Here is a 26,940-nt window from a genome sequence, read left to right as displayed (position 1 = left end):
CTTCTTCTTCTCTCCCCCTCTCTCTCTCTCTCTCTCTCTCTCTCTCTCTCTCTCGTATCCCTTTGCCCTTTCCTCCTCCCCCCATGCTCATCTAATGAACTCTGTATAACATAATATCTGCCTGGCACCTTGTATTCTATCATCTGCCTTTAATTTTATATATAACATTGGTGTACTCTAATCTTTAAACATACAAATTTCTCTTCTATTTCGAAGCACGCATACGTACCAGAAATGGTGTCATAAATACCACCTGTACAGTCACCGGCTCTGCTCTGCCTGACATCCATGAATCAAAGAAATAAACATGTACAGATCTAATTATTCTAGCCCCCTCTCCTGTCTTCACTTAGGTGGCTGTCATTCTGAGAGGCACAGGATGCAGTCTCCAGTCACATTCTCCTACTTTTCCTACGTGCGCATTCACTGACAATTGGTAACTGCAGTGTAATTAGGTGGGTGATGTCACAGAGTGCCAAGCATCCTGCACCACACTTTTCTGAACTTGTCTGAGATTGTATAACGTCCGTTATCTCCACTTGACGCAACAGTCCCAGGAGCAGCTGCAAGAAGTGATTGAGTAAATGACAAATTCCAAGAACAAGTGACTGGGCCTTCATATCAGTAGACCATGCCCTTCCTACGTGACTCCCAGACTGGTTTCCCAAGTGAGGAGACGAGATTATCAAGTCCTCGTGCAGAATCCCTGTGCAAGAAATCTCACCAGGCTGGATACTGACCCCCACCCCTCCCTGCACCTCCTCCTCCCCCACCTCCCCCACCACACCACCACCTCCCCACCTCGCCCAAGTGAGGGTGGGAAAACCCTCACTCTCACCACCATCTCCAGAGTTTTCACTGGGCCAACAGGACCAGCAGGGACCCAACAGGACCAGCAGGGAGAACTCAGCGCCTTGAGTTTACTTTTAAGCTAAACAGCAGTTTGGAAAATGCATTAATTGCTTGAGGAATCAGTTACTTTATTTTGAGACAGGGTCTCTCTCTCTCTCCCTTTGTAGCCCCGGCTGGCCTGGAACTAACTATGTAGACCAGGTTAACCTCAAACTCACAGAGATCCACCTGTTTCTGCCTGGTCAGTGTTGGAACCAAGTGTTTGCCAGGAAGCCTAGCCAAGGCTACATTTCATGATACTGGTGCTATGGTTAGTTACCTTAGAACGAGGAAGTGCTGTTAAGAGTTCCACAGTCACCTCTCCTGGAGAGATGCCCTACACAGCGAATGTTAGCATTAGACCAAGCCTCTCTCCCACAAACCACACGCATTCCACCACGGTCCTAAAAGGGTAAAGTTTACTTAGGGATAAAGACAGAAACACATCATACCTCTGAATCAGTCTCTTTAGTTTAATATGTTTCAAGGCATCTGAAACAAAAGGTTTTAATGACCAGTTTAACATGATAAGTATACAAATTCTGTTTCATCAGCAGATTGTTTGGGGCTCTTAAGTAGAAAAAAATAAAATCCTCCCCCCCCTTTTTTTTCCAGATGCTGACAGTCCTCAGACCAGCTTTACCTTCTGTGGTTCTAAAATGGGCAAGTGCCTCTCAAACTGGAATATGTGACAGATGGGTGCTTCTCCTCAAAGGGTAGCATCTAAAGGTATCAAATGCTAAACCTAAAACACTGCACTCTAACTGCCTCCTGGGTGCAAGGATTATGGCTGAGGAAGGCATGGGGGGACCAGAAGACAAGCAAACGTCTGCAAGGAGAAACACCAGTGGCTTTAATTAGTTTGCTCTAGAGACACCACGCAAGGGCAGACACTCCTCCTCGGGTCTGGAGTAATCTTCCAACCCCTTTGCCTAAGGACCAGCCGTCATCATCACGCGATGGTAGCCTCCCCTCCCAAACAGAGGACACAAAAAAAGCAAAAATGATTCTAGCATCGAGCTCATCCCTTTGGGGACTGCCTCCTCTATTTAAACTCATTAAATAAGAATGAAAACTTCTGAGCAAACAGTTTCTGTGTGTAATCTGGTACGTGATGACTCTTTGGGAAAGACTCAATCCAAAGGTCAAAGATCAGAGCCCCCGGCAAGCCTTGGAAATCATTAACAACGTATGAGAAACAATGTAAAAGAAAGGAAAAGAACCAGCTCAGAAAAGTGTTGGGGTTAGAATCTAGGTCCCAACTCCCCAAAACCAAGCAAAGGTTTGGTGGGTAGCTCATGGAGTTTTTTGGAAATGGCTGAACTGTAAGGGTTCTGACTCCATCAGTGGAATAATTCATTGACTGAGGCACATTTTGGTTTTACTCCTGGGCGATGGTAGAGACTCAGGAGGTGCAGTCAAGTCGGAAGAAGCGGGTCAGAGGGAACACGGTTCTGACAGACATATCTGGTCTCTAGCATCTGGCCTCCAGCCTCTGTTGCTCTCTGCTGCTCCCTGATTGCTACAAGTCTTCTTCACTAAGCCCACAGCAATGGAGCAAACTACCCACAGGCTGAAATCTCAGAAAGTGTGAGGTAAAATAAGCCATTCCCCTAAACTGTTTGTCTCTAGTGTTCTGTCAAGGTGACAAAACAGTAACACAAGATCAAACAGATTTCATTGAATGAAGAAATAAAATTCATTTAAGCATAAGCATTCCTATTCAACCAGTCTTTTTTTAAAAGTAGTATTTCTACTCGTGTTTTAAAAAAAAAATGCTCGCAAAATACAATGATTTCTCCTAAAGAATTATGGTTGCCAGGTTACCTTAATCAGTTTTCTGAGCAAAGATGTCTTTATTTTATACCAAGCGTTCAGAGCACAAGGTCAAAAACGAGTGTCTTAGTGCTGCCACCACCAGGAAACACTACCCCCCACACCCCAGCCCCCACTCCCCCATTTAGTGAGCTCACTCAGGGGTGCAGCCAGCACTCTACAGGAGCTGTCTCCCTCAGAACACCTCATCCCTATCTGCCAGGCCCTGTCCCTGCTCAGAGATACACACTGCTTCTTATGCTGAGGTGGCGTACAGGTGCCATTCTCTGCTGAGAACTGCAGGTCAAAGCCATCCCGAGTACAAGGCAGTGCCCCAAGCCTCTGCATTCACACAGGGGTGGAGAGGCAGCCAGCGGGAACCAGAAGTGTGTGGCAGAACAGGGCTCCACATTTAACGTGCAATTTCCACTGGAAACTTTACCGGGAAGGACACTCTTAAAGATTTTTAGTATGTTATTATTTACTAAATGGGCATACGCCATCAATCTCTCTCAGTCTATCTACCTACCTGTCTGTCTGTCTGTCTGTCTGTCTCAGTTGCACACACATGCGCTCTCGCGCTCTCTCGCCACCCCCCCCCTCCAAGCAGACACAGTCCTTCTGGTAAGTGAGGAAAACCATGAAGGGAAGCATGAGGTAAGACATGCAGCATGTAAGAACACACACCAGAGAACACTCTGGAATGGCTGGAATGCCAAGACCTACACTGCTGGGCTCCTAGGAGAAAAGAACTCAATGCCTAGTCTGAGAGGTTAGTTACCTCAGAACCGCTAATTATACACTTAATTTTCCCTTAGTAGGCAATTTTCTTTAAGAACAATAAGTTTCATTATGACTAGTCATGGAAGCACTTTCTTGAAGCTACAGCCTGTATGTAGGTAGACTTACTATACCTGCCGTGGTCATGGAGAGTACACATAGTTGCTCCATATGCAGCGTCAAACCCAAGCCAAGCTAACTTTCAAATTACTTAACAGGGAAGCGAAAGGTGCTCATTCAAAGCGCAAAGGCTTGAAAAGCGTTTTTTTTTTCAGAACTTTCTGGAAAGCACACCACATGACTGTAAAACACTATGACAAATCTGCCATACAAAAATCTTACTCCCCAGACTGATGAAGCTCAGCCCAATGGCTTCCTATTGACAGAACTGAGGCTCTGACCATCCACCTCCAGAGTCCACATCCAAGTTTGGCAAAATAAAACAGTAAACATGCTGGTCAGTGAATAAGGCGTCCCTAAGAAAATGCAAGGAAGGGATCCAGAAACTTCTTCTTTGTGAAGGACAGGTTTCAAGAAGCACCAATGCTATTTCAGAGACCACAACTATTAATAAAAACAATGCCTTCCACCTGTATTTATTCCTAGACTACACAGAAATAGCATCATTCTACTGTTTGTGGGGAAATGCCCTCCTCAGGATAAACATCAGACACATACTCCTGCGCCCCTTGCCACGGTGAGGGGTAAGGATGCAACAGACAGCTATGCACAGTGCAGCCAGGAAACAGCACTCCCGTTGTTACCTGCATGGTTTGTTTCCATGAGTCACAGCTCCCAGAGAAAATCCCAACATCAATAAAAAATAAAAAAATAAAAAACTAGGAGGACATATTTTCCTGGTACTTTCAGCTTTGGGAAACGTTTATTGGGTAACTCTTAGATGTTCAGGACAGGAGACACACAGTTTGTATTTTTGCCCTTGAGACAAAGCTGAGTTTTTCATACGTTGAGAGGCTTAGCATTTAGGCATGATGGGACATGACCACAAAAGCTAAACATGAGTTGAGCTTTCTCTGAGTGATAATTTTCTAGGTATTGAAAATAAATATCTGATGCAATCTATTTTAAACAGCATTAGCATCCTATAGCTATAATTTGCACCCCATGCTTCTATCCCACCACACAGGCACAAACTCAGAAACCATGAAGCCAAATAGATATGCATTCTTACAAACAAATGAACGAAAAAACTATGAAACTAGTGCATTTCAACAACAACAACAATAACATCTGTTTCAAGACAAACAGTATGGAGCCACAGTAAGCATCCTTCCTGCAGCAGATGAGCTAATGGGGTCCAAGTAAAGCAATGAGGAGAGAAAAACAATATACTATTAAAAACTCCAAGATTGTTTTGAGTGTGCAAACAGTGATGGTCATCACCTCCAACCCAAATAAAACAACCGTCCTCAGACACCGGCCCCCTCCGCCACTTCCTAATGCCTTAACTACCTCCAGAGAGAGGAATTCTGCTCAAGTGCAAATGGGACCAGTGATTTCTTTACAATTAAAGCCACACATGTCACCTTCTGAGGCCTAATGTAAGTTCCTCGGGAGGCTTCTTGCTTACATTAAGTGGGTGGGGCTGTCTAAGACCATCGGAAGTCACAGGTATTACATTACAGTTCATATCAGTAGCATGAAGTACCAATAAAAATAATGTTATGGTTGGAGGCTCACAACATGAGGAAGTGTATTAAAGGGTCACAGCATCAGGAAGGTTATTGGGAACCACTGCTGTAGTGTCTTCTCACACACGGATAGAGCAGGATGCGCTAGTTCCCTCCGTCCAAATCAGAATTTATCCATTCTCATTCTCATCTGCCCCCTCTCTCGCACCCCCACCCCCACCCTCTACACACACACACCAACCTGTGGAGAGGAGAGTTTCAGAAGGCAGGCTGCTCCCCAGAGCTGAAAAACAAAGGCTGGGGCGTAGATGAGCTGAGCTTTGGTGTGACTCGGAGTTGAACCCCCGGCACCACCAACACAAAAAGCCAAAGCAACCCTAGCCAACTGTATCACACGGTGACACTCTTCTGGATGCTGCAACAACTCAACAGAGTCTCAGTAAGCTCCGCAGCTCTTTATGTATTTTAATATAAACACTGGGCAGGAGACTGGGAGATGGCATTAGCCACGCGAGTATGTGTGTACAAAAAAGTCTCAGAGAGGGTAAGTGCCTTGTAGGGGCCATGCCAAATCACAGCGAACAGTTCAGAAAGCCTATCGCAACAAGACATGTGATGGTGTTCTCCAAATACCGCCAGCAATAAACAAACGCAATACGAATACGAGGGGCTTTGATACACGTTATCCCACTCAACTCATGAGACCCACGGCCTGCTTCAGAGAACACTGCCTCCTCCTCTTCCCAAATGCTGGTGATACAAGTCATTTTGTCAAGAGAAGATGAGTGCATGGTGCCTTTTTATTTCTTATTGGGGGATGCTCTAATAATGTATTTTGATGCTAATTACTGCTTGCTGTCTCTTTGACCCACCTTTTGAGTAATAAAAAACCTGGGCAGGGCAGAGGAGACAGAGGTATGGCTAAGGTTCCTGGGCTTGGGGGGTGGGGGGGCCGCAGGGAAGGAATCCTGGGAAGAGGAAGAGGAGAGAGGGAAAAGAAGAAGGCCGCCACGGGTTAGGTGGAAGAGAAGCACATGGCAGACGTGGATGGAGATTTGGCCCAGATGAAGAGCATTAGCAAGTATTTGAGATCCTGGATGGGGGTGGGGGGGGGCAACTTGATAGAAATTCTTAGAAACAGAGGTCATGGGATTGGGGCAGGTATTACCTGCCCCTCTGTGGGAAGGAGTTTACAGGGTTGGTATTTGCCCTGCCCCAGGTTAACTAAGGCTGTTTTAAACTACAACACGTGTCAGTGTCTTGATTTGATTGCTAGCCAGGCATACTAGTAATACAGATAATTGAAAACAGCAATTTCTGATGAGTCATGTGCCATCAAGTTAGAGGGGCTTCTTCCTTCGTCCCCTGCACACCAGTGTGACAGAGCTGTGTCTCCCATGTCCATCTGCAAACGTAAAGAAAGGAAGTCACCTCGCAGAGCGCAAACACCCAATTACCAAACTAAGCCTGCCTTATAAGCTGGCATCTTGCAAACATCTACTGACTCTCTTCTCTGCGCCAAGGCTTATTTATTTATTCTTCTGTCTTCCTAAAGTAACCCCCCTAGGGACAGAGAATTAGGTGGGGAAGAGGAAAAACATTTTCAATCTATAGGGAGCCATTTGGTGTTGGAATGTCGAGAATATTCCACGGCCATAATTTTTCATGATACGCCATAAATGCACATTTCCATATACCCGTATGAATTTTTAGAAGGTGCTGTCTCATTCAATCATGTGTTTGTATTTATTTATAATGAGGGCAGAACAGGATAGATTTGCAAGCTACATTCGGAGGTGCAGATGGCCGATTCAGAGAACACGTGGATTAGAAGGCTAGATGTAATTGAAGACGGGCAAGAAAAACACCACAAGAAATACTGACTTCTGCTGTTTCCAAAGCAGTAGAGAGAAGCACAGGGGTATGTGTCAACCCCGGTGAGAGGGAGAGATGGCAGGCACTCCATCTCTACGGAGCAGTTTCAAATGCTTTGCTGCACAGGGCTAGCACACCACCAATATAGCCCCTGGCACCTGGTTTACAATCAAGACATGCTCATTTTGTTGTTGTTGTTGTTTCTTCTGCTACTAAGACAAGAAAAACCCAGGGCTGTGTAACCCTTGGCAGGTTATACTGGCCCTCTGTATCCTCAGGGTTTGCACACAAGGATTACACTAACAGGGACCAACACATATAGAAAATGAAAACGCCGCATCTGTACTGAACTTGTACTGCTATTATTCGCACTGCATTATGTTTTTTTTAACATATATGTGTGCATGATGTGTATACATATGTATACGCATTTTCAAGTGTGGTGGTACAAGTGTGAGCTTCGGTACACATACACACACGAGTGTGCATGTGTGTGGAGCCCAACCTTTATCGTCTTCATTCGTTCTCTACCTTATAGAGTGAGACAGGGGCTCTCACTCGACCCAGAGCTCACCCAGTCCGCTAAGCTAGCTCCGGGGGTCCGTGTCACTGTTTCTCTGAGTGTGGGCCACCTAACCCACCAGCTCTGACCTGACTGCTGGGGAGCTGAACGCCACACCACTCCTCACGCTTGTGCAGGAAGTACTTTATCCGCTCAGCCACCTTTCCAGCTCCAGAGTCTGCTATTTATATAAGTGACCTAAGGATAAAGCATTGAGGGGAGGGGGAGGGGGAGAAGGTGGGCACTGTACACTATATGCAATTCCTAGGCCATGTTACAGAAGAGACCTGAACATCTCGAAGACTTGGGTGTCCTTGCGGGTGTTCGAATCCATCATCATGAATAATGAGGGTCACTGTTCTTAACTTCAGCCATCAGCATCCCTCCAATCTGCTGGCAACAGACCAAGTTTCAGGACACGCCAGGCTTTCCCATTGCTGCAGGGGTGAGGGGGAGCCCCTTCCCAATGCAAGGCCAAGTGCACGAGAAAAAGAGAAGCTTCCCTGTAAACTCAAGCCAAAAGGTTTAATGAATTATCTTCTAATTGGATTTCAGGCATAACGTTTAAGCCATCTGCACCTTCACTGCTTAGCGTGCAGAATAAGAAAGCACGATACCACTTGCTTTATAAGACTGATAATTAAAGTGCCCTGTAGACTATCGCACCACAGTTAACAATCATTAGCCCAAAAATTATGTGAGAAGCTTCTGAACACACCCGAGACCACCAGGAGGCTCTCCCAGCAGCCCCTCAGTGCCCACACTGAGAACTATATTGAGTCCTGGCCCTGCCTGGGGCTCTCCACTGGGGTGCTCCCCGCAGCAGGTCCTCACGTTCACCAGGGCCTGGAGCTTGAGACAGTGCCCCCATTTCACAGACAGATGGAGAGGTAAGACACTGGGTTTCTGAACCCACACTGCACCCCCCGCTACCTGCGTTACCCAGAAATCCCAAGAAGAAAGACATCTCGATTGAGGCATCTGCTAGAGTCTCTTTAATTCCTAGGCAGTGCTTGTTAATATGGCCCGAAAAGACAGACTGGGGGCGAATATAACAGTAATCCAAAAAGCGGAACGCTGCTCTGTAATTACCCTAATGTTCCTAATAGACTTACACAATGGGCAGAGAATTATGTACAGAGCGGGAGAATTGTATTAGACACCTCTGAACCTTTGAAACTGTATTACTTAGAACCTTGGCAAACCAGCAGTAAGTATTTAAAGAAGATTAAGATGAATTTCCCGTTTGGTGTCCTACTTAATTTGCACGACAATATTTGGCTGTCACCTTCAGTGTAAACTGCTGAGGGTGGGGGGACGGGCGGGGGGGGGGGCGCCTTCCTGGTGCCTTGCACTCTGCAATTACACTCTGTTAAGCACGGTCCAGAGCTGTCCTGCCACCAACAGCAGCTGAGGCCAGCCAGGGTACCAGCCTCCCAACGAGGGCCTGTACTCTCCAAGAGCTGAGTCACCATGCTGAGGGCTTTCAGGGAAGTATGTCATGTGTGATGTCACGACTTCCTCAAATGAGAGCATAAACTTGCTTTCCAGAAACCCCATTAAAAAGTGAACCCCTGCCTGCCAAACCACCACAAAATTCCACGCTGGCTGGAAACTTAACACATTTAGCTATTTAATAAATGTCATATTAACCAGCGAGAACAGAGAACACACTATTGACAGCATCCTAGATCACTGGCTGGGAAGGGAAGCCCAGCTTCCTACGGGAACCTAAGGACTGCAGAGAGGAAGTGCCGGGCTAGCAACTAACCCAGCGGTTTTATGAGGAAATTCCGCTTTTCCTGGAACATCTGGGAAACATCCTTAGCAGCTCTCTACCAGATCTCTCTCCAGATGCTGCTGGGAAGTGGGGGGTGGAGAGCGCGAGGCAGGCAGCTTCTCCCTACCAGCCCCAGGGCCTGTTTTCTGCCCTTTGAAATACCCTTGCCCCCATTCTATCCTGTCTGGCTCTCCTCCCCATTGGATTCAATTTGGCTCTCCTCCTCATTGGATTCAATTAGGGCACGGCTTTCACAGCCCTCTTTGCTCAGCCCTCTATCTGACTTCTCCTGAAGATGAGCACACGGCTACTTTCACTTTGAAATTGTCACCCCTTCCTCCCTGCAAAGAAGACAGCGGCTAACTAGAAATGTGTTGTGTGAGTGTGGTGGTGCGAGTGAAATGTGTAGTCTAATTCCTTCTGAGATGCGATTTGAGCTTCTACTACTGCTTCTGAAACAGAGGCTGAAGGTCCACTTCACAGGAACATGCATTTTGTTGTGACTCCCCGTGCCTGGATGCTTGGTCCCCACCGGGTGGCACTGTTTGGGAAGGTTGTAGAAGAACCTTTGGGGGGGTGGAGTCTTGCCAAAGTCTGTCCATCACTGAGGGTGGGCTTCGAGGTGTTGCAGGCTGCTCCCTCTCGCTGTTCGTTCTCTGCTTCGGGAGTACAAACACTACGTGATCAGCCAGCATCTTCCTCCTGCTACCATGCCTGCCCTGTCGGCTTCATGGCTTCTCTGCAGAGATTCTGTCCCTCTAGAACGGTCAGGCTAAAACAATCCACCCGCCCTTAAATAGCTTTTGCCAGGATGTTTTTATCACAGCAACAGAAAAGGAACTAATACACATACCAAACAGAAGGTCACCCAGTTCACACAGGAGCCATTGCTTCACAGGAAGACTAGCATCTGGCTTTTCCAGACACAAGGGTTAAGAACGACAATACATGAAAGACAGAGATGAAATATCCTCTTTAAGGGGCTGGAGAAATGGCTCGGCCATGAAAGGCACTTGCCGTTCAAGGCAGGCAACAACCTTGCCGTTCAAGCCACACAGTCTCAGTTTGATCCCTGTAACACACAAAAGGGTTGAAGGAGAAAACCGACTCCACGGAGCTCTTCCTTGCCTTCCTCAAGAGGATCAGGGCAAACCTGAGCCTCACAGGAAGCCTGGGTGGGAGCTCCAACACACATAAGGCAGATCACTCCTGAGTTATCCCCCTGTCTTCTTTGCTAGCAAAAGTATTAGCATCAGCATCAAATTTAAAATATCAACTACTGTTAATTCCTCTGATCCAGTGAGGCAAGATGTTGGGGGTGGTATGCACGTGTGTTGTATGTGTGTGTGAGAGTGTACACACACACACACACACACACACACTGTGGATATTAGGGCATGTGTCTGGGCATGAAGGCTAGAGGTCAACCTTAGGTGTCATCTTCAACCATTCTCCACGGTGGTTCTTGAGATAGGGTCTCTCCCTGAACCTGGAGCTCACAGATTTGGTTAAGTTGGTTGGCCAGCAAGCTCCAAGGTTTGGAGGACCTCTGCCTCGGCGCTGGGATTTGCAGGCCTGGGACACTGAGCTGGTTTCTTATGTAAGTTCCGTGAATTCAAACTCCGGTGCTCATTCTTGTGCTCAGCGTCTCCCCAGCCTTGGCAAGGGAGCTTTAATCCACAGAGTTCATTTAGTGAGGTGAGGAGGCACTTCTCCATCCTGTGGGCCCCGTGGAGAGGGTTTATAGAATGCCCAGAATAAGTACCTCATTTGGCCAATCCTATACCGTGAAATGTCTAGGAAACTATTATAAAAAAAGAAATTTCTCTACGTCTTCTGGGAAATCACCTTAGCTTTTCTTTCTTTTATTTACAAAAAAAAAAAAAAAAAAGAAAGAAAGAAAAGAAAAGAAAACGAGAAGACAGAAGGAAATTTCTATCTTTCATACTTAACAATGTGCCGACAAAAATGTTCTCACAGAGGCCTGCAGGAACCCCAAGCACATCTCACTGGCTGGCTGCTTTGCGCTCAGGCTGCCACATGGGTCTTGGCTTGGGAGAAGGGAATATGGGGCTGAAGAAAAGGGTTTGCACGTAGAGCGGCTCATACCCTGTGTGCCTCCAGTAACATCCACAAAAGCACTGTCAGCCTTTTCTTCTCCTTCTCCTTCTTCTTAAGACAGGGTTTCTCTGTGTAGCCTTGGTTGTCCTGGACACTGTCAGTCTTTAATTCAAGCCTATGAACTTGACTTTTCCCTTCAAAGTTTTTAGGATCTACAGCAGGCTATGCAGTGACGATGCAGCACACTCTCTTGCCCCTGCTGCACTGAGGAAGAAGCTAACCCTCGGGCCGGTTTGTCCCATGTCCCTTGGGACTCTAGTCGGCCTGACCCCAAGGCCACACTCTCCCTTGTCACTGTATCACCGAGCACCTTTCCTGTTCAGTTCCTCCTCCGTGACAACTTTGTTCCTCCTTGCCAGACACAGAAGCATGCATACAATGGCACTGTTTACCCCGGGCAACAAAACTTACAACAGAAACCACAAAGTATGCCTAAACCACAGCTCAAAACCAAATTGGCCAAGCCAGGCCTGTTCCCATTTGCAAAAATTAGCAACACCGCAGTTGTTTAGTCCCTAAGTAAAAATCTCAGCAGGCAATAATCTAAACGCAAACCTTGGATATCTGGGGAAATATCTCACATTAAGGTATCTTGGCCACTGTGGGAACCTGCATAGGGCTACAGATGGTTACTGACACTGACCATCTCACTGCCCAAGCTCAAGAACAAAAACGCAATCACCAGTAATATCAGCAAGATTTGCTGAGCCACTCCCCTCCACCACCTACCTCAAATCATCCCTGAACTGTGTTCCAGACACAGACAGGAAAAACAAAAGCTTGTACATGAAGGGCCGTTGTTGAGGTGTTAAGGTAGTGGCAAATATCATGCGTCAGTCACAAATAATTACAATTTCATAAGTGACCAGGCCAGATAGGACCTGCCTGTGAAGCTGTAGTACCAGCTACAGCCTTTCAATAAAAAGCTCATTTGCTGAGGTCAGAGTGCAAGGGTATGGGGGTGGGGCGGGGGGGGCCTGGAGTGGGAGGGGGGGCATCTGAGGCTGGGGGAGAGGGACATGTGAGGCTGGAATGCAGACCGTTGTGAAGCTGATTGAGGTTGGGGCTGGGGGCTGGGGGGATCCCATGAGGCAGCACTAGCTGCCCCACCATGATCAGTACTGGGTTTCCACCTTTAAGGACAAGGCAAGCCAGTATCTCATCCAGTCCTCCTCACCTGTGCCAGCCATGCGAGGGGTACACACCTGTAATCCCAACACTAGCAAGGAGGAGGCAAGAGGAGAGAAGGTTCAGGAAATATGAGCCAGCCTGGGCTCCCCAGGCCCACCCACCCCCAAACAAAATTACACAGAAACCAAATGCCTACAGAAGTTTAACAAAGTTTTCCAATAAGCATCTACTTTGTTCAGAAGGATGTGCTGTTCGAGGCCACTTACATTTTTGTTGTTAGCCTGGGTGGGGTAAGGCGGGGGGGAGGTCAGAACAAGGTTTCCCTGCAGACTCTAATCCCAACACTCCGACATCACCAACGTCAAGACCTCAAAAAAAGCAGCCTCGCCCCAAGGTCTGTGCCTTGGTTTCTTTTCCTGTTGCCATGGTAAAATACTCTTCAGGAACCTACAGGAGAAACTGCTGACAGTTCAGGTTAGCCATCACGGTGGCAAAGTCGCAGAAGCAGGATCTTGGGGGTGGGGAGGTCACCACACTTAACACTGCCCGGGACCGGACCAGGAAATGGTACCACCCACAGTGGATGGGCTTTCCCACCTCAGATAATGTAACTGAGATCATCTCACACAGCCGTGGCGAGAGAGGCCCATCTCCTACGTCACTCCAGATTCTGCCAGGCTGTCCATCAACACCAGCCACCACAGCCTGGCCCCAGGGGACGGAGGGGGAATATGCCAACGTGTTCAGCGATTTGCAACAAGTCCCTGGACAAACACGGGGAGACCCGGGCAGGCTGTGCACTTTAACAAAGCACTCGCCACTCTTCAAAAAGGGTCACAACAGTAAGGAGGCAGACCCTTCCGTTCGCATAAAACCGAGTTCAGCTAAATGAATTTTGATGGCAAAATAAACTTTTTAGAAGCGCACTGACATCAGCCTTTCGCTGGGAAAATCATCTGCTCCCCACCACCCCAGGATAGACTGCATTAACTATGCCCTCATTAAATGTTCTAAATCTGAAGCGAAACCCACTGGGGTGGGGAACGGAGCATCAGGAAGCTGCCCTGTTTTATTCAGCGCCAGGGGCCCAGTTGACTTTTGTAAGGCTTAAATCAAGCAATTAGCTGGGGCCCACCTTCTTACTTTCAAAAAGAAGGAAACTGGGGACAAGATGAGGTCTCATACAAAAGACTATTCAATACACAAAACCACAGCATCAAAGAACCGCTGGTCCTGAGGGCTGCCAAGATACATCAAGGGACAGGACCGTGCCAGCCCCGGATTCTAAAACAGCAAAACTGCTCTGTTCGCCACGTTGCCTATTATTCCTCACTTCCACTTGCCCCCGAACGTTTGTCACTAGCCCAGGTTGTCCCTCGTCTACCACACAGAGCCTGTGTAGAGGAGAAATGAAGAAGCCACACTGGCCGCTTGACTTGTCTCTAGTGCTGGCCTGGACACGTGACTTCAATACAGTGATTGACTCAGCTGCAAAGTAGGGGTGGTCAACAGCCAGGATCAAATGGATCGCTGGTTTTAAGGTGTCTCAAACAATAGGGAAAATGCTCCTTGATTTATTCTTCTTTGTCATCAATCATCATCACCACCACCACCACCGCTACCACCATCATCATCATCACCACCACCACCACCATCATCACCACCACCGCTACCACCATCATCATCATCACCACTACCACCACCATCATCACCAGCACCACCACCATCATCATCACCACCACTACCACCACCACCACCATCACCACCACCACCATCATCATCACCATCACCACCACCATCATCATCATCACCATCACCAACACCACCACCATCATCACCATCACCAACAACACCACCACCATCACCACCACAACCATCATCATCATCCTTGTCTGGCCTTGACTAAGCCACTATCCACCGTTGGAGTTAAGCCATCTCCATCAATACAGTGATGTGGTAGATAAACTGATCTCGGGACCGCCACCCTCAAGTCACTGCTTCAGGATTCTTAAGCATCCTGTTACAGTCCTGAATCCTCAGGACTCTGAGCCCCCAGGCCACCAAACCTTCTCCCCAAGGTGCGGACCAGCCTATGGAGCTCCCAGTCTTCCAGCCACAGAGGGGACCAGCCAGCCTCCCTTATCCTAGATTTGGATTGTTGGAAGACCAAAATACCCATGGCTTATGAGCACAGCTCAGGTGTTAAAAGGACACACTTCAGAGGAAAGAAACCAAAGAGCGAGAAACAGGGAACCATCACAAAGACCAAAGCAGACACGAGAGCCCAAAATACACACTGCCCATAAGGTTCCCTTTTAAGCATCCTTCCTGGAACAGCTATTAAGAGAACTTCAAACTTTATGGAGGCTTTGTTGCAGAGAAATGTCCCCTACCTTGAAGCAGATCCCTCATAAAATGACTTCAAAGCCTGGCAGTCTTCCCTGGGGGCCAACACTTTGCTCAGTATCTATTGCCCAACATTCTGCTGGTCTCTCCTCTACCCAAAAGTCAAGGTGCAGCTGAAGGTAACGGAGTCCCTCCTTTGTGACCCTCAGTTTCCACGACTGTAAAATGGAGGAGGGAGGGAATCCAGCCACCAAATCCTCAAGTTTCTATAGGATATTTAAAAGTATGATTCTTCCAGTGGCTTCCACTTCTCAGGGGAAAAAAAAATTTTTTAAGTGGTATCCATCTCTTTTTTTTTTTAATTTATTGATTTATTATATATACAGTGTTCTGCTTGCATATATGCCTGCATGCCAGAAGAGGGCACCAGATCTCATTATAGATGGTTGTGAGCCACCATGTGGTTGCTGGGAACTGAACTCAGGACTTTTGGAAGAGCAGCCAGTACTCTTAACCTCTGAGAGCCATCTCTCCAGCCTGGAAAAAGATTTCTTTAGTTGTATTTTTGTAAAAATGTTAAGAAACGCAGTATAGCAGGACTGAAAGGTCCTCTGTAGGACTCAGGGTTCAATTCCTGGCACCCACGTGGCAGCGCACAACTGTTTCTAACTTCAGTCCCAGGATCTGGTGCCTTCTTCTGGTCTCTGCCAGCACCAGGCATAAGGCATGATACGCAAACATACATGGAGGCAAAAGCACCCATACACACGAGGAGAAATAAATAAATAAGAAGAAAGTGTAAACTGTCTTAGTATGATAAATGCCACGGCCGAATGCAACTTGGACAGGAATGGATTTCTTTCAGCTTAGAAGTCACAGTGCATCACTGAGGGGAGCTAAGGCAGAGGCTGAAGAGGAGACCATGAAAGAATGCTGCAGACTGACGGTTCCTTGAGCCTCACTCAGCCTGCATTGTCACACAGTGTAGAACCAACTAGCCAGGGTGGTACCACCTACAGTCGAAACATGAGGTCATGATTCTGCCCCAGTGTAACCAGATGCTCTGAATGAACTATGGCCCTCCTCTGGGCCTTGGTCTCCAGAGCAGATAGTCGAAGGACTCCCTAACTGAATTCAGACCAAAGGGAGTCAGCTAAAAGCTCCCCTTTTATCTGACTTACAGTTTCAAACCCCACTGTGTTTCTTTAAGGTTTTACTTTTGTTCTCAATATTTTTAAAAAGCTATCTATTTCCCCCAAACATCCCAGTACAATCAAGCCTAGGTCTTGAAGCGGTGGCTTGAAAAGTGTGGCCCCTGAGGCAGCAGCTGCCTACCCAGATGTAGCCAGCTGCACATTCATGACTCCGTTCCATACCTACCACATCACGGCCTGCAAGCGAAGTCAGAGATCCATGCGAAAAAGCAGCGCGCTCATCCACACTGGAGCTCTGAAACCAGGCAGCAGTCCAACGCTGGGAAAGGGTGGGCTTGTTTCAAAGCTGCCTCACATCACACACAAACACTCCTTGACTGACAATGAGGGCTGGGGTACCATCTGTGAGCCACCCACAGCACTGTCCCCTTACCATCCAATCTGCCCAGGGCCTTCAGGGCACCAGCTCTGCTCGAGAGCAGCGATTGTCAACCTGTGGGTCCCCACTCCTACTGGGGTCGAATATCAGATGTCCTGTATATCAGACATTCGCCTCACGACGATGCACAGGAGTAGTGAAACTGCGGTTTTGAAGCAACAATGAAATAACTTAACGGCTGGGGTTACCACGACATGAGGAGCTGCATTAAAGGGCCGCACCAGCGCTCTAGACAGTCTCTGCATCTCACAACAAGGATGTGAGGCCCCTCCTGCACTGTATGCCACACAAGGACTGTGTTGCTCCCAATCAGAAGCAGCCTGCATGGAAGCAGGCTGTGCACACCAAGGGCACAGTTGCGAGAACAAACTGTTGCGTTTCCTTTATTAATCACAACACAAACTGCACACGCAGCTGCTATTAGGAACAGCTGCAGCCGCCTGCCATAAGGGTGTTCTGGAAGCTGCCTAGAGATGTGCCTAAAAGTCGCAAGGGAATCTAGGCACAGGCGTGTGGAGACCAGTTGGCTTTGGGCTTCAGGCTGCCTCCAACCTCTGCCCTTCACTGGGATCCAGAAGCCTGCCTGCTTCCTTCCACGCTCCAAGACAGGCTCAGACAGAGCTGGCAATATAAGACCAGGCAACTGGATGTTCTTCAAAGGACCAGAGTCTGATGCTCCCCTCCCCCACAGCCGCTGTCTGTGACCTTCAGCAAGGTGGTACCACTCTCTAAATCATCCTTTCTTCCTGCTTCACAGGGTTAAGGGAAGTCTGGCAGAGGATAACCTACAGTGAAGGTATTTTGTAAACTCAGGAGGACTAGACAAAAACAAAAGGCTTACTGTCAGCCAGGACTTTTTTCTTTCTTTCTTTCTTTCTTTCTTTCTTTTTCCTTTTTTTCCCTAGCCCTAGGGTTATCAGAAGTGAAATCAGAGACCAGTGGGACTGCAAAGAGCCTCTCCACATCTGCTATCTGGCTGGCAGCGGTAGTACAGGTCTCACCACTAGGGTCACTGATACCACAGACTCACAGGCAGGCTGGGCTACTCAGCAAGCTCCCACCTCCAAAATAATAACAGCAGCAACAAGAATGAGTCATAAAGGCTTTGTAATCTAACTTTCTATGTGCCCTTCTTTGCCATCCCACTCCCTAAACGTCAGGAACAAGACCTTTGCCCAAGGGTGGTCCCACCTGGAAAGCCTCCACTTACAGAGAAAACAAAGCAAGCTTTTCTATAAATTTAAGTAGACCCAAAAGATGCTTGCAACTTGCTGTTCCGTCTACCAGCCTCTACCTGGGCCTCGAGCAGCTGGCTCCTTCTTGCACCTTTAAATGAATCTGTTTCAAGGAAGCCTTCTCTGTCCCTTGAACTCCGTCCACTCAGTTACCCCCTCACTGTGGCTGCCTATGCTACTTGTTTTCCTCACGCACACATCTCTATGTATTTGCAAGTTTAATCACAGTATCCACCCTCCAGGGAACAGAAGCCTTGGAGGTACCCTTGTTGTTTGCATTCGACAGCAACGGCGTGAGAGTGGCTATCGCAGCCCATGGTTGGCACACCAACCGTGAGTTAATGAATGAACGCCTAGCACCATTCACTGTGTGTACATGGCAGACATTCAAACCCTAGTTAGAAGACACAAAAACATAAATACGATCTAGAGCGACTCCCACCCTAGGCTTCATTTAACTTACAAATAGTCATCAAGTCTTCTGCAGCAGGGGGGGAAAATATTTTTTCGAAAAAGAAACAAATTGAGCTAGCAGTTCCTCACACCTGTTTGTTTCCAGAGGCTCTGTCTCTAGCTCTCTCATCTTGTGAAGAGGGAATTCAGCGAAAGGCACCAGGGACTACAAGAAACAGCCAGCCCTTCCCTGGAGACAGGCCCTCATGGAATGGCAGAGTTACCTTCTGTCCTTAAGTGATCGCTCAGCTGACAAGTCCTTACCCAAAGCTCATTGCAAACCATGCCCCAGACCTTAGGAACAAGCTGGGTGGGACCAAGCCATCAGGAAAATGTGTGGCCACCAGTTTAAACTGACATATCACTCACGCTCGGCTAGCCTGTCTACAACATATCCTCAACTGAGGAGGAAAACAAATAGCCCTCAGGTTAATGATACTTGGAGTGCTGGCCTCATCTGAGAAGATAGAAATTATCCCAGAAACCTGTGGAAGATGTCTGGGGGTTAAAAAGCCCTGCGTAAGTTATTTGCTGTATCCTGCATCATGAGACATTCCTAGCTGGTTGAGTCTTGCTCCACAACTCAGGCCACAACCCTGAATCAAATCCCATGGCCTCCTAGAGCCTCCATGCATAAACGGGGTTAAGGCTGCCTATACAATCTCTCACAAAGGCCTAGCCTAAGCCCATTATACACTACAAGAATGTGGGCTACAGTCTATAAGACACTTTGTTTACTGTGCAAAGATAAATTATCATTGACTGTAAATACTCCATTTAAAACAAAGAATTGCTGTAATTTAAGTCCCAGAGGAAGCATCCAGCCATTTGGAGGATGAATGAGAAAGCTACTGAACACCTTACTGGGAAAGATGACCAGTGCAAAGCCCCAGCACAGACAGCGGGGGGCCTAGGAGCATTATAAGATGCCCAGAGAAGAAAAAGCAAGGACCGTAACAAAGGACACATGCCTGTGAGTTTACAGGACACTGTTTGCTGCTCTTGGCAAGCTGTCCTCAGCAGTCACACGGGGCATTTCTTGTGCTGCCTTGGGGAATGTCCTAAGGAAGGCAGAAATGTCTTACGCAGAAAAAGTCGCCTATATTCTTTTACCATAAAAGAAAGACTAAGATTCCACGGCTTAGCAGATTAGAAAATCATGAGATAATTCCAGAAAAGAGTTCATTTCCTTTTTTGAAAATTTTATCTTTTTACATGTATGTGGTGGGTGTGTGTGTGTGTGTGTGTGTGTGTGTGTGGTGCCTGGTACCTGAGACCAGAAGAGGGTGCTGGATCCTTGGTACTAGAGTTACAGTCAGTGGTGGACTGCAAAGCCGGTACTGGGAACCAAGGCCATGACTTTTGTAGGAACAGCCAAGTGCCCTTAACCACTGAACCATTTATCCAATCCAAAGAGCTCATAAAGGAGCTTAAAATTATGAAGGGTAACTGCAGTCATCTTACACTTAATGAGCACCTACTGTGTACACATTTTTACTGAGTGCTAGAAACATACATCATCGACAACATGGGAAAAGAACATGCTAAGGGGACGAGGCACTAAGAGAACACAGGGGAAGGGCAGCATTCTTTCTCCCCAGGGATACAGGAGAGTCACATGGGTAAAGTGGCCTTTGAGCTAGGAGAGACGAAGCACAGAAAAAACACACCCAGCTGGGACCCTTAACTGCTTTCGTGGGATAGATCCTTTTTACAGTCCAGTCTACTCTATGAACTCCTGTGAAGAACAGTTATCAGTTGTTTAGAAGGGTCTTTGAGATAGGGTCTTACTTTTTACACCAGGCTAGTTTGAACGCGCTGTATGTCACCCAGGCTGGTCCTGAACTCATGATTCTCCCACCTCCTGAGTTCTGGGATCACTGGTGTGCCCCTTCACGCCTGGCAAGCACAGTGCACTTAAATGAAGATAATAACGTACACAGATTTTTCAAGGCAAGTCAGCATGAAAATACACATTTTTAAGTAAATCTAAGAGAGATCATGAGACCCTTGGTCAACCCTCTAAATAAAAGCTACAAGTCTGGCTGAGCGTGGTGGCGCACACCTTTAATCCCAGCACTCCAGAGGCAAAGGCAGGTGGGTCGCTGTGAGTTCGAGGCCGGCCTGGTCTACAAAGTGAGTCCAGGACAGCAAAAGCTACACAGAGAAACCCTGTCTCAAAAAACAAAAACACAAAAAGAATAAGAGTAAAAGACGGGACGAGGTCATGACAAGCTCCTTGTCAGAGCCCCTTTTTCCATGTGCGGTAGACGACCCCATATCGATGAACTTGTAAAAACAGCGTGTAAGTCCTCCTGGATCTCTGCGATATAAAACTGTATACGCGTGTAAGTACCTACAGGTGTAAGCACGGCGTAAACACAGATGTCTCGTAAGATGTGCGCGGAGATATTATTAGTGATTAGCATGCAGAATGCTTCGACTGCATTTGTGCTTCTAGTCCTGGAAAATGGGCAGAAAGAAGTCCGATGGGGGAGCACAGGAGTCAAGGTCCCCAAGACACCACAGGCCACAAAACAGAACTCCGCAATGCCCTTCTGGGTTAAACGAGAGAGTTCAGACTCGGATCCTGACGTGATCAAACACAGGAAGGGTAGTTACTAACTCCATCTAGCCTGCTCTTACACAGCCCAAAGCTGAGACTCAGTTTCCCAAAATGACTTACCAGAAACCACCCAGCAAGACTCTAGAAGCCGTGATGGAGAATCTGGGTCTCCAAGCCTAGGTGAGTGAAGAATCACAGTGCTTGCTGAGATGAAAGGCTGTGTACACTGGCCTAACCTTAGTTAGATTTCAGCTTTGCTGCCTACTTGCTGATAGTGAACTTTGGGACCGATTTCTGAGGTTTTTCCACTCACTGGGCCCAGCAGCATGGACATAATCTCCAAAGATACTTGGGAACAGCTCCAGTAGACAGTGAGCGCACAGCCTTGGGCTTTAAGGCAGACAGGCAGAAGTGCTGAACGACCAGTTTGGTGATCTCTGGGGATCCTGAATCAATAGACCTAACACGGGACCAGAAAGTCTGAATTGTCCTAAAGCTCCCCCAGGAGAACAGAAAGGACTTAGCACTCAATGGCAAGTTCTCAGTTTGACAAGAGGCTGAGAGGCTAAGAGGACACAAAACAGGCTTAGCCTAATCAGGAGCAGGCCAGTGGCCAGTGATGGCACTAGTGCCTCGAGACCCAGGAGTTGCCACAGCAGCTCCTACACTCTTCCTCGGAGGGTGAAGGGCACACTGCTGAGAACCAACTGAAATTAGCATTTTTTTTTTTTAAAAAAAGCAAATGTTTAGAGGGGCCCTACTGCCCCAAATGTATAATGTTTTCAGAGACAGGGCAAAGCAGGAATCATCTTAGAAGTTATAAGGGACAGCACAATTAGTGAACACAACTCTAAGGAAGCTATGGGGGAGGGGGAGATGGGGGGGTGAGGGCGGCAGCATTTGCAATAAACACTGCTGGGTGAACTGCCGTCCATAGATCAGAAAGTCACCGCTTCCAAATGGCCTACTCAGGAGGTGAGAAGATTGTCTAGAAACAAGGTGGGTCCATGAGCAATCCGAAGTACTTGGAAGGGCCAGGAACACTCCTCACTCAGAAGTACCTTGAAGGGGCCAGATGGTGTTTATTGGGCTGGTTGGGGACAGCCAGCAACCTGTTTCAGAATGAGTGTACAGGCAAGGGCACCACAGAAGGGTGGGATGGAGGGGTCAAAATAGACCCATGTGAATTTCTGAAAGTCTCCACTTCCTATTTTTTTCTCAGATTCCTGCTGAAGCAAACAGTACTTACGGTGGGAGGGCGGGGGCGGGGGGAGTGTTGGAGGGGTTGCAGAAAGGAACAGACGGCTACCAATGGGCAAAGGGAAATAACCCCTGCTCTCACAGGCAAAGCGCTCCCCAGGATGTAGGTCCTTTTGGTTGCCTGAGCAAGGAGTGATGGATGCGTGGAAGCGCAAGCGTTTGCATCGAAAACACCTAGGTCTAACGTACCAGCAAAAGCAAACCACAGCGGTCAAAACCGGAAGCTCTGTGTGATCCCGGTTTAAGAACCTGACCTCTGCACCTCCACGTTCCCTCTTTAAGATGGCGTCATCTGCTTCATCTTCCAAACAGGTACGTGAAGCACACCCCTCAAGGTGGTCAGATTGGAGAGGCTGACACAAGGAAGCACACGGAGCTAGCTCTGTAGCAGGCACACACTACAAGGTTAACGAATACAAGCCGGAGTGTTGGAATTAACCGCGTTCCCTTCCGGCCAGAGCCAATATCCTCAAGGCTACTGCGAACTGTTCTCCACGGTTCTCTCTGAAGTGAAGCTGCGGGAACAACTCCAGAAGAAGTTCGCTGTGCTCTCTAATACAGCGTGTTTCCTCAAACAAATAATAAAATCATGTTATGCTTCTCTTCCAGTTAGCAAAGCAAATCTTACCGTGCAGATACCATGCTGAAAGGATGCATTACTGTTACCCAGGTATAAAAGATGAAAAGAAAAACAAATAAACAAACAAACAAACAAAAAACCAACAAGAAACTAATACCACACAGCCAGCAAGGGGCAGAGTGGGGCTGTGACTACAGCTTTTATGACAGTCACTGTCCTTTTTCCCCAATCAAGACTTCAAATAGGTAATCTTGCCACAGAGTAAAACACTTGAACTCAGAGTGCTTCGGCAATCACTGCAGAGGCTGACTGCATCCCAAACCAGAAGCAAAAACCCTGAACAAGTGACATCTCCAAAGAAAGATTTCCCTTCCCTGAATTGCAGGCTTCTACTCTTAAAGGACTCGCGTAGGAGAGGAACAAGGAAGTCTTCAGAGTCCCCGCAGCTCACTAACCACTCATCTCTGCTGCCTCACTCAGACCATTTTCAGCATCTTCACCTGTGAAATGGGAATGCAGCCCCTGTTCAAAACAGCCAGCCCCGGGAGTGAGCATCTGGCCCAGAAGAGTAGCCAACGACAGCTACTCGCCGTGGTACCAAACCCGTGCCTGTTGTGACCGACTACACATCTCGCACTGCCTTCTCCATCTCCTCCATCTCCTGGATACCCTCTCCGCCACCAGTCTCCGTCAAACCTCAGAAGCTAGCAAACGATCCATCCAGGAGAGACAGTATGCAAATATCAAATATTGTTAAAACATTAATGAACTCTGGCAATTTCTCTGAATTTTGATAAATGGTGTTTATTATGCACTGCCAGACTCTCAACACAGTCTGGTTTCTCATATATTAGCAAGATAATAACAGTGATCACTCTCCTAAGAGAACAAGGTGTAGAGAAACAGACGTGATTCCTGATCCCAGCTAACACCTACCCGACCCCCCAAAGGAGCAAAGGGGGGTCTGGGCACAAAGACTAGATCCCAGAGTCTCCCACGAGCCCCCAGTGGGATTAGCCTGTGCAGATTCCTGTTTTGACAGGACAGTGGGTGTCCAAGTGCTGAAGGGTCACTGATCACTCAGTCTACTTCTTCCCTCATCTGCAGAAAATCCTCTGCACACAGGATGAAATGTAAAGGTGACAGGCTCCAAGGGCCTCAGTCCAAGCTAAACCACCTTGTAACACAGACAGGGGCTTGCCTGGCCAGCATCCCTGGCCCCTCACTGCCTGAGCATAGTGGAAGCATTATCCACATTTCCATTAAAGAGGATTGAACAAACGCCTTTGCCATTTCATCCTGACTGAGAGGATAAGGTTTTTTTTTAAGCTGCTGACAATCCTCAGGTGCAGTTCAGACAGAGACCAAACAAAGGCAAGAGAACCAGCCCCCAACAACATCCCCAAACTGAGGGCCTGACACCACCAAGGGACGTCTGAACAAGCTTGGGGGTCTCCTCAAGACACCTACACCTCATCTGCATATTCATGAAAGACTCTAGACCACAGCAAGTAAAATAACGTGTTGCAAAAAGAGATTTTTGTTTCTTAAGCCAAGCGAAAATCTGCTTTAGAAAAAGTAAATCCACATGGGGGACCCTTGCTGTCACCAAACCTTCGCTTGTCTCGAACAGCCAGCACCTCATTAAAGGAAGCCAAGGGATTCGAAAAATGAATGCAGCACCACACGCACAAGGCAAGCTCATTTCGCCATCTGCCTGGTAGTACACAGAGGGGCAAAGGCTTAGATGACACTCCTGAATTCCTTCTCCTATAGGTAGACATGCCAAAGTCCCAGGGGAGGGGAGAAAGCATCCGTTCCAAGGTCAAGGGACTGAAAAGGAAGAGAGAAGCAAATCTTGTTTACCTGTCAGCCCAGTGCCACTAGTGGCATTAAACACACACATAAATTAAGTGCCCTGGAATAACTTACCCTTTGTATATGGCTTTAGACCTGACTAATTCACTGTAACAGACTGAAGGAACAGGCACGTTGCAGAAGTTCCCACCGAGCCAGGCATTTAAACTCACCCTCCCTATCACCTCCCACCATGACTAGCCTCACTACCTCTAGAGACAGACGAGGGAAGGGGGGCTCTATTGGCATAATGGCAGGCGGTGGTTAGCTGTGCCAAAGAGACAGGCCATTAGGAAGCAACTTAAAGAACTATCTTGAGCTTTCCGTGCGTCCCACCCCAGCCCTGACAATCACTGGTTAGGTTTTTTGAGATGTGGGGTTTCTGTAAGGGCTTTTAAGCTCCACTCCGAGTGCCCTCCCGCCACATGGTGAATTAAAATAATAATTCAATTAAACAGTTGGACAGTCAAACATCCCAATAAAGATCTTTACAACCACATTCACCTCCTGTAATACCCAGAATACACTTGTGGGATGAACAGCTAAAGGAAAACATTAAGTCCCGTGTTTAACACGGCTCATCCAACTTGCCTAATTCTTCATAGTACAGGGTGGACCACATTCAATCTCTATCACTTCGACTTCAGCTAAGAGGTGGGAGAAAATATCCCGGAGGGAGAAACAACAACAGCGGGACAGCTGCAATCTCCTTAGGTCGCCAAGAGAATGCAAAGATTCTATCCTGAGTCAAGGGGCCTTTGCCAATCACATTTGCCATTATCTTGGGGTGGGGGTGGGGGGATGACTCTGGAAACGGTTACAGGGCACGGCTCCTCCAGTCCGGTCCTGCTGAATGTAAACCACGGGGCCACCACTGCTGCATGACAGCGCTACACTCGAGGCTCCCCAGCAGCGGATGCTCGTTCTACAACTCAGAAGCAATAATCTCACCGCAGGACGCCAGGGATGGGGTTGGATCCTCAGAACCCATTATTTTTCTTTACCTTTCCCGGCCGGTAGGTGAGGAACAGGAGAGATGCGGTGGGGAAATTATTCTAACCCCGGTTGCTCAGAGTGGGAAACTTGGACATCTCCTGGCCAGCACTAGGACAACACACAAAGACGAGGGGGACAGCGCTCCTCCGCGGCCAGAGCTCTGAGCCTGGTCATTTTAGAGCAAGGATTTAGGAATTCCGAGCTCTGCAACAACCCGAAGAAGCACCGGAAATGCTTCCGACCCTTTCAAAGGGAAGTCGATTTGCAAATCAAAGTTGCGGCAACTCCGGGCGCCCGGACTACTTCCGCGGGTTACTCTGGAACACCCAACAAGTTTGGCCACCCGGGGCTCGGCGTGACAGCGCCGCGCCGCAACCACGACTGAAGCAACTTGTCGCTCCGGCGCAGGTCGGCCTCCGCTCGCTGGCAAGGCCGCCCGGGCTTGCAGGGGACCTGATGTCACCCGGCCCGAGCCGCTTCGGGGGCTCCCCGAGCCGGGAGGCGTCTCCCGCAGCCGCCTCACCTGCCTGCCAGCCCCGCGGCCGAGGAACCAACAAAAGAGCGGGCGATCGGGAAGGAGAGGGGGCGCCCGACGCCGAGCGCAAGCAGGCGCGGAGGGGGCGGCTGGGCTGGCGGTGGAGAGGAAAGGGGACCTCGTGGAGCCAGGGGTGACACCCCAGGGCAAGCGCAGGAGAGGGGACCAGAGCTCCCACCCGCTCCATCACACCCTTGAACACACGCACACTCACACATGCCCCCCCTCCTCCTCGCCTTACCCAGCATGGAAAAGATGAAATCCTTGGCTGTGTGGATCTCCAGTGCTCTCTGGTCGTCGTATTCTCGCTGGTCGTGCCTGGTGAATTCCTGGATGAGTTTGTTCAGTTCCTCCACGCGAGCTCCAGACCTGAAATCCAGCTCCGGGAAGGCAGGCTTGTTGTTGCAGCCCAGGGAGGCTGCCTTGCTGGCGGTGGGAGCCGCCATCTTCATGCAAAACGCGCCGAGCGGCGGCTCCGCGGCGGCCGCGGCACCCACCCCCGCCCCCCACCCCGCCCCGGCCTCCCGGCGCGGCTGGGCAGCCCGGCCCGTGGGCGGGCTGGCTTCTGGGCGGGCCCCGCGCCGCGCTGCGCTCCGGGCGGCCGCGCTCCTTCGCGGGAGGAGCCCGACTGCGGCGAGGTGCGCGTGTGGCCCCCGCACCCCGTCCTCCGCCCCCCCCCCCCTGCCCGCTGCGCCGCTGCGGGCCCCTGGCCCTCCCCGGAGCCTAGCCGGTAGCTGCGGCGGTGTCCAGGAGCCGACCCGAGCCTCCCCCGGGGCAAGGAAAGTGAAGTGGAAACAATGTGAAATTCACCAGCGCCGAAATCAACAAGCTGCCGGCTCCGGTGTTACGGAGCCAGCGGCAGCGTTCCTATTTAAAGGGACAGCGCACCGGGTGGGAAGAAAAAAATAAATA

At 48.7% G+C, this 26,940-nt stretch overlaps 1 protein-coding gene across 2 annotated transcripts in view; it reads right to left on the bottom strand.

The window, feature by feature from the left end:
* The window catches only part of MB21D2 (Mab-21 domain containing 2), a 105,441-nt gene extending 78,738 nt beyond the window's left edge, over positions 1-26,703 (bottom strand). The window contains exon 1 of one of the 2 annotated variants that reach the window (XM_084801109.1): positions 26,270-26,703. In XM_084801109.1, coding sequence (XP_084657235.1) covers positions 26,270-26,480 — 211 coding nt within the window. In that variant the 5' untranslated portion in view covers positions 26,481-26,703. Of the gene's footprint in view, positions 1-25,501; positions 25,617-26,269 lie in introns of those variants that run through there. The other variant, XM_084801110.1, reaches the window with a different exon arrangement.
* Positions 26,704-26,940: the final 237 nt, after the last annotated feature.

The sequence above is a fragment of the Acomys minous genome, assembly GCF_964271855.1.
Source record: "Acomys minous genome assembly, chromosome: 11".
In the NCBI taxonomy this organism is placed as follows: domain Eukaryota; kingdom Metazoa; phylum Chordata; class Mammalia; order Rodentia; family Muridae; genus Acomys; species Acomys minous.
Note: the sequence above shows the minus strand (reverse complement) of the source record. Positions and strands in the feature narration are given on the sequence as shown.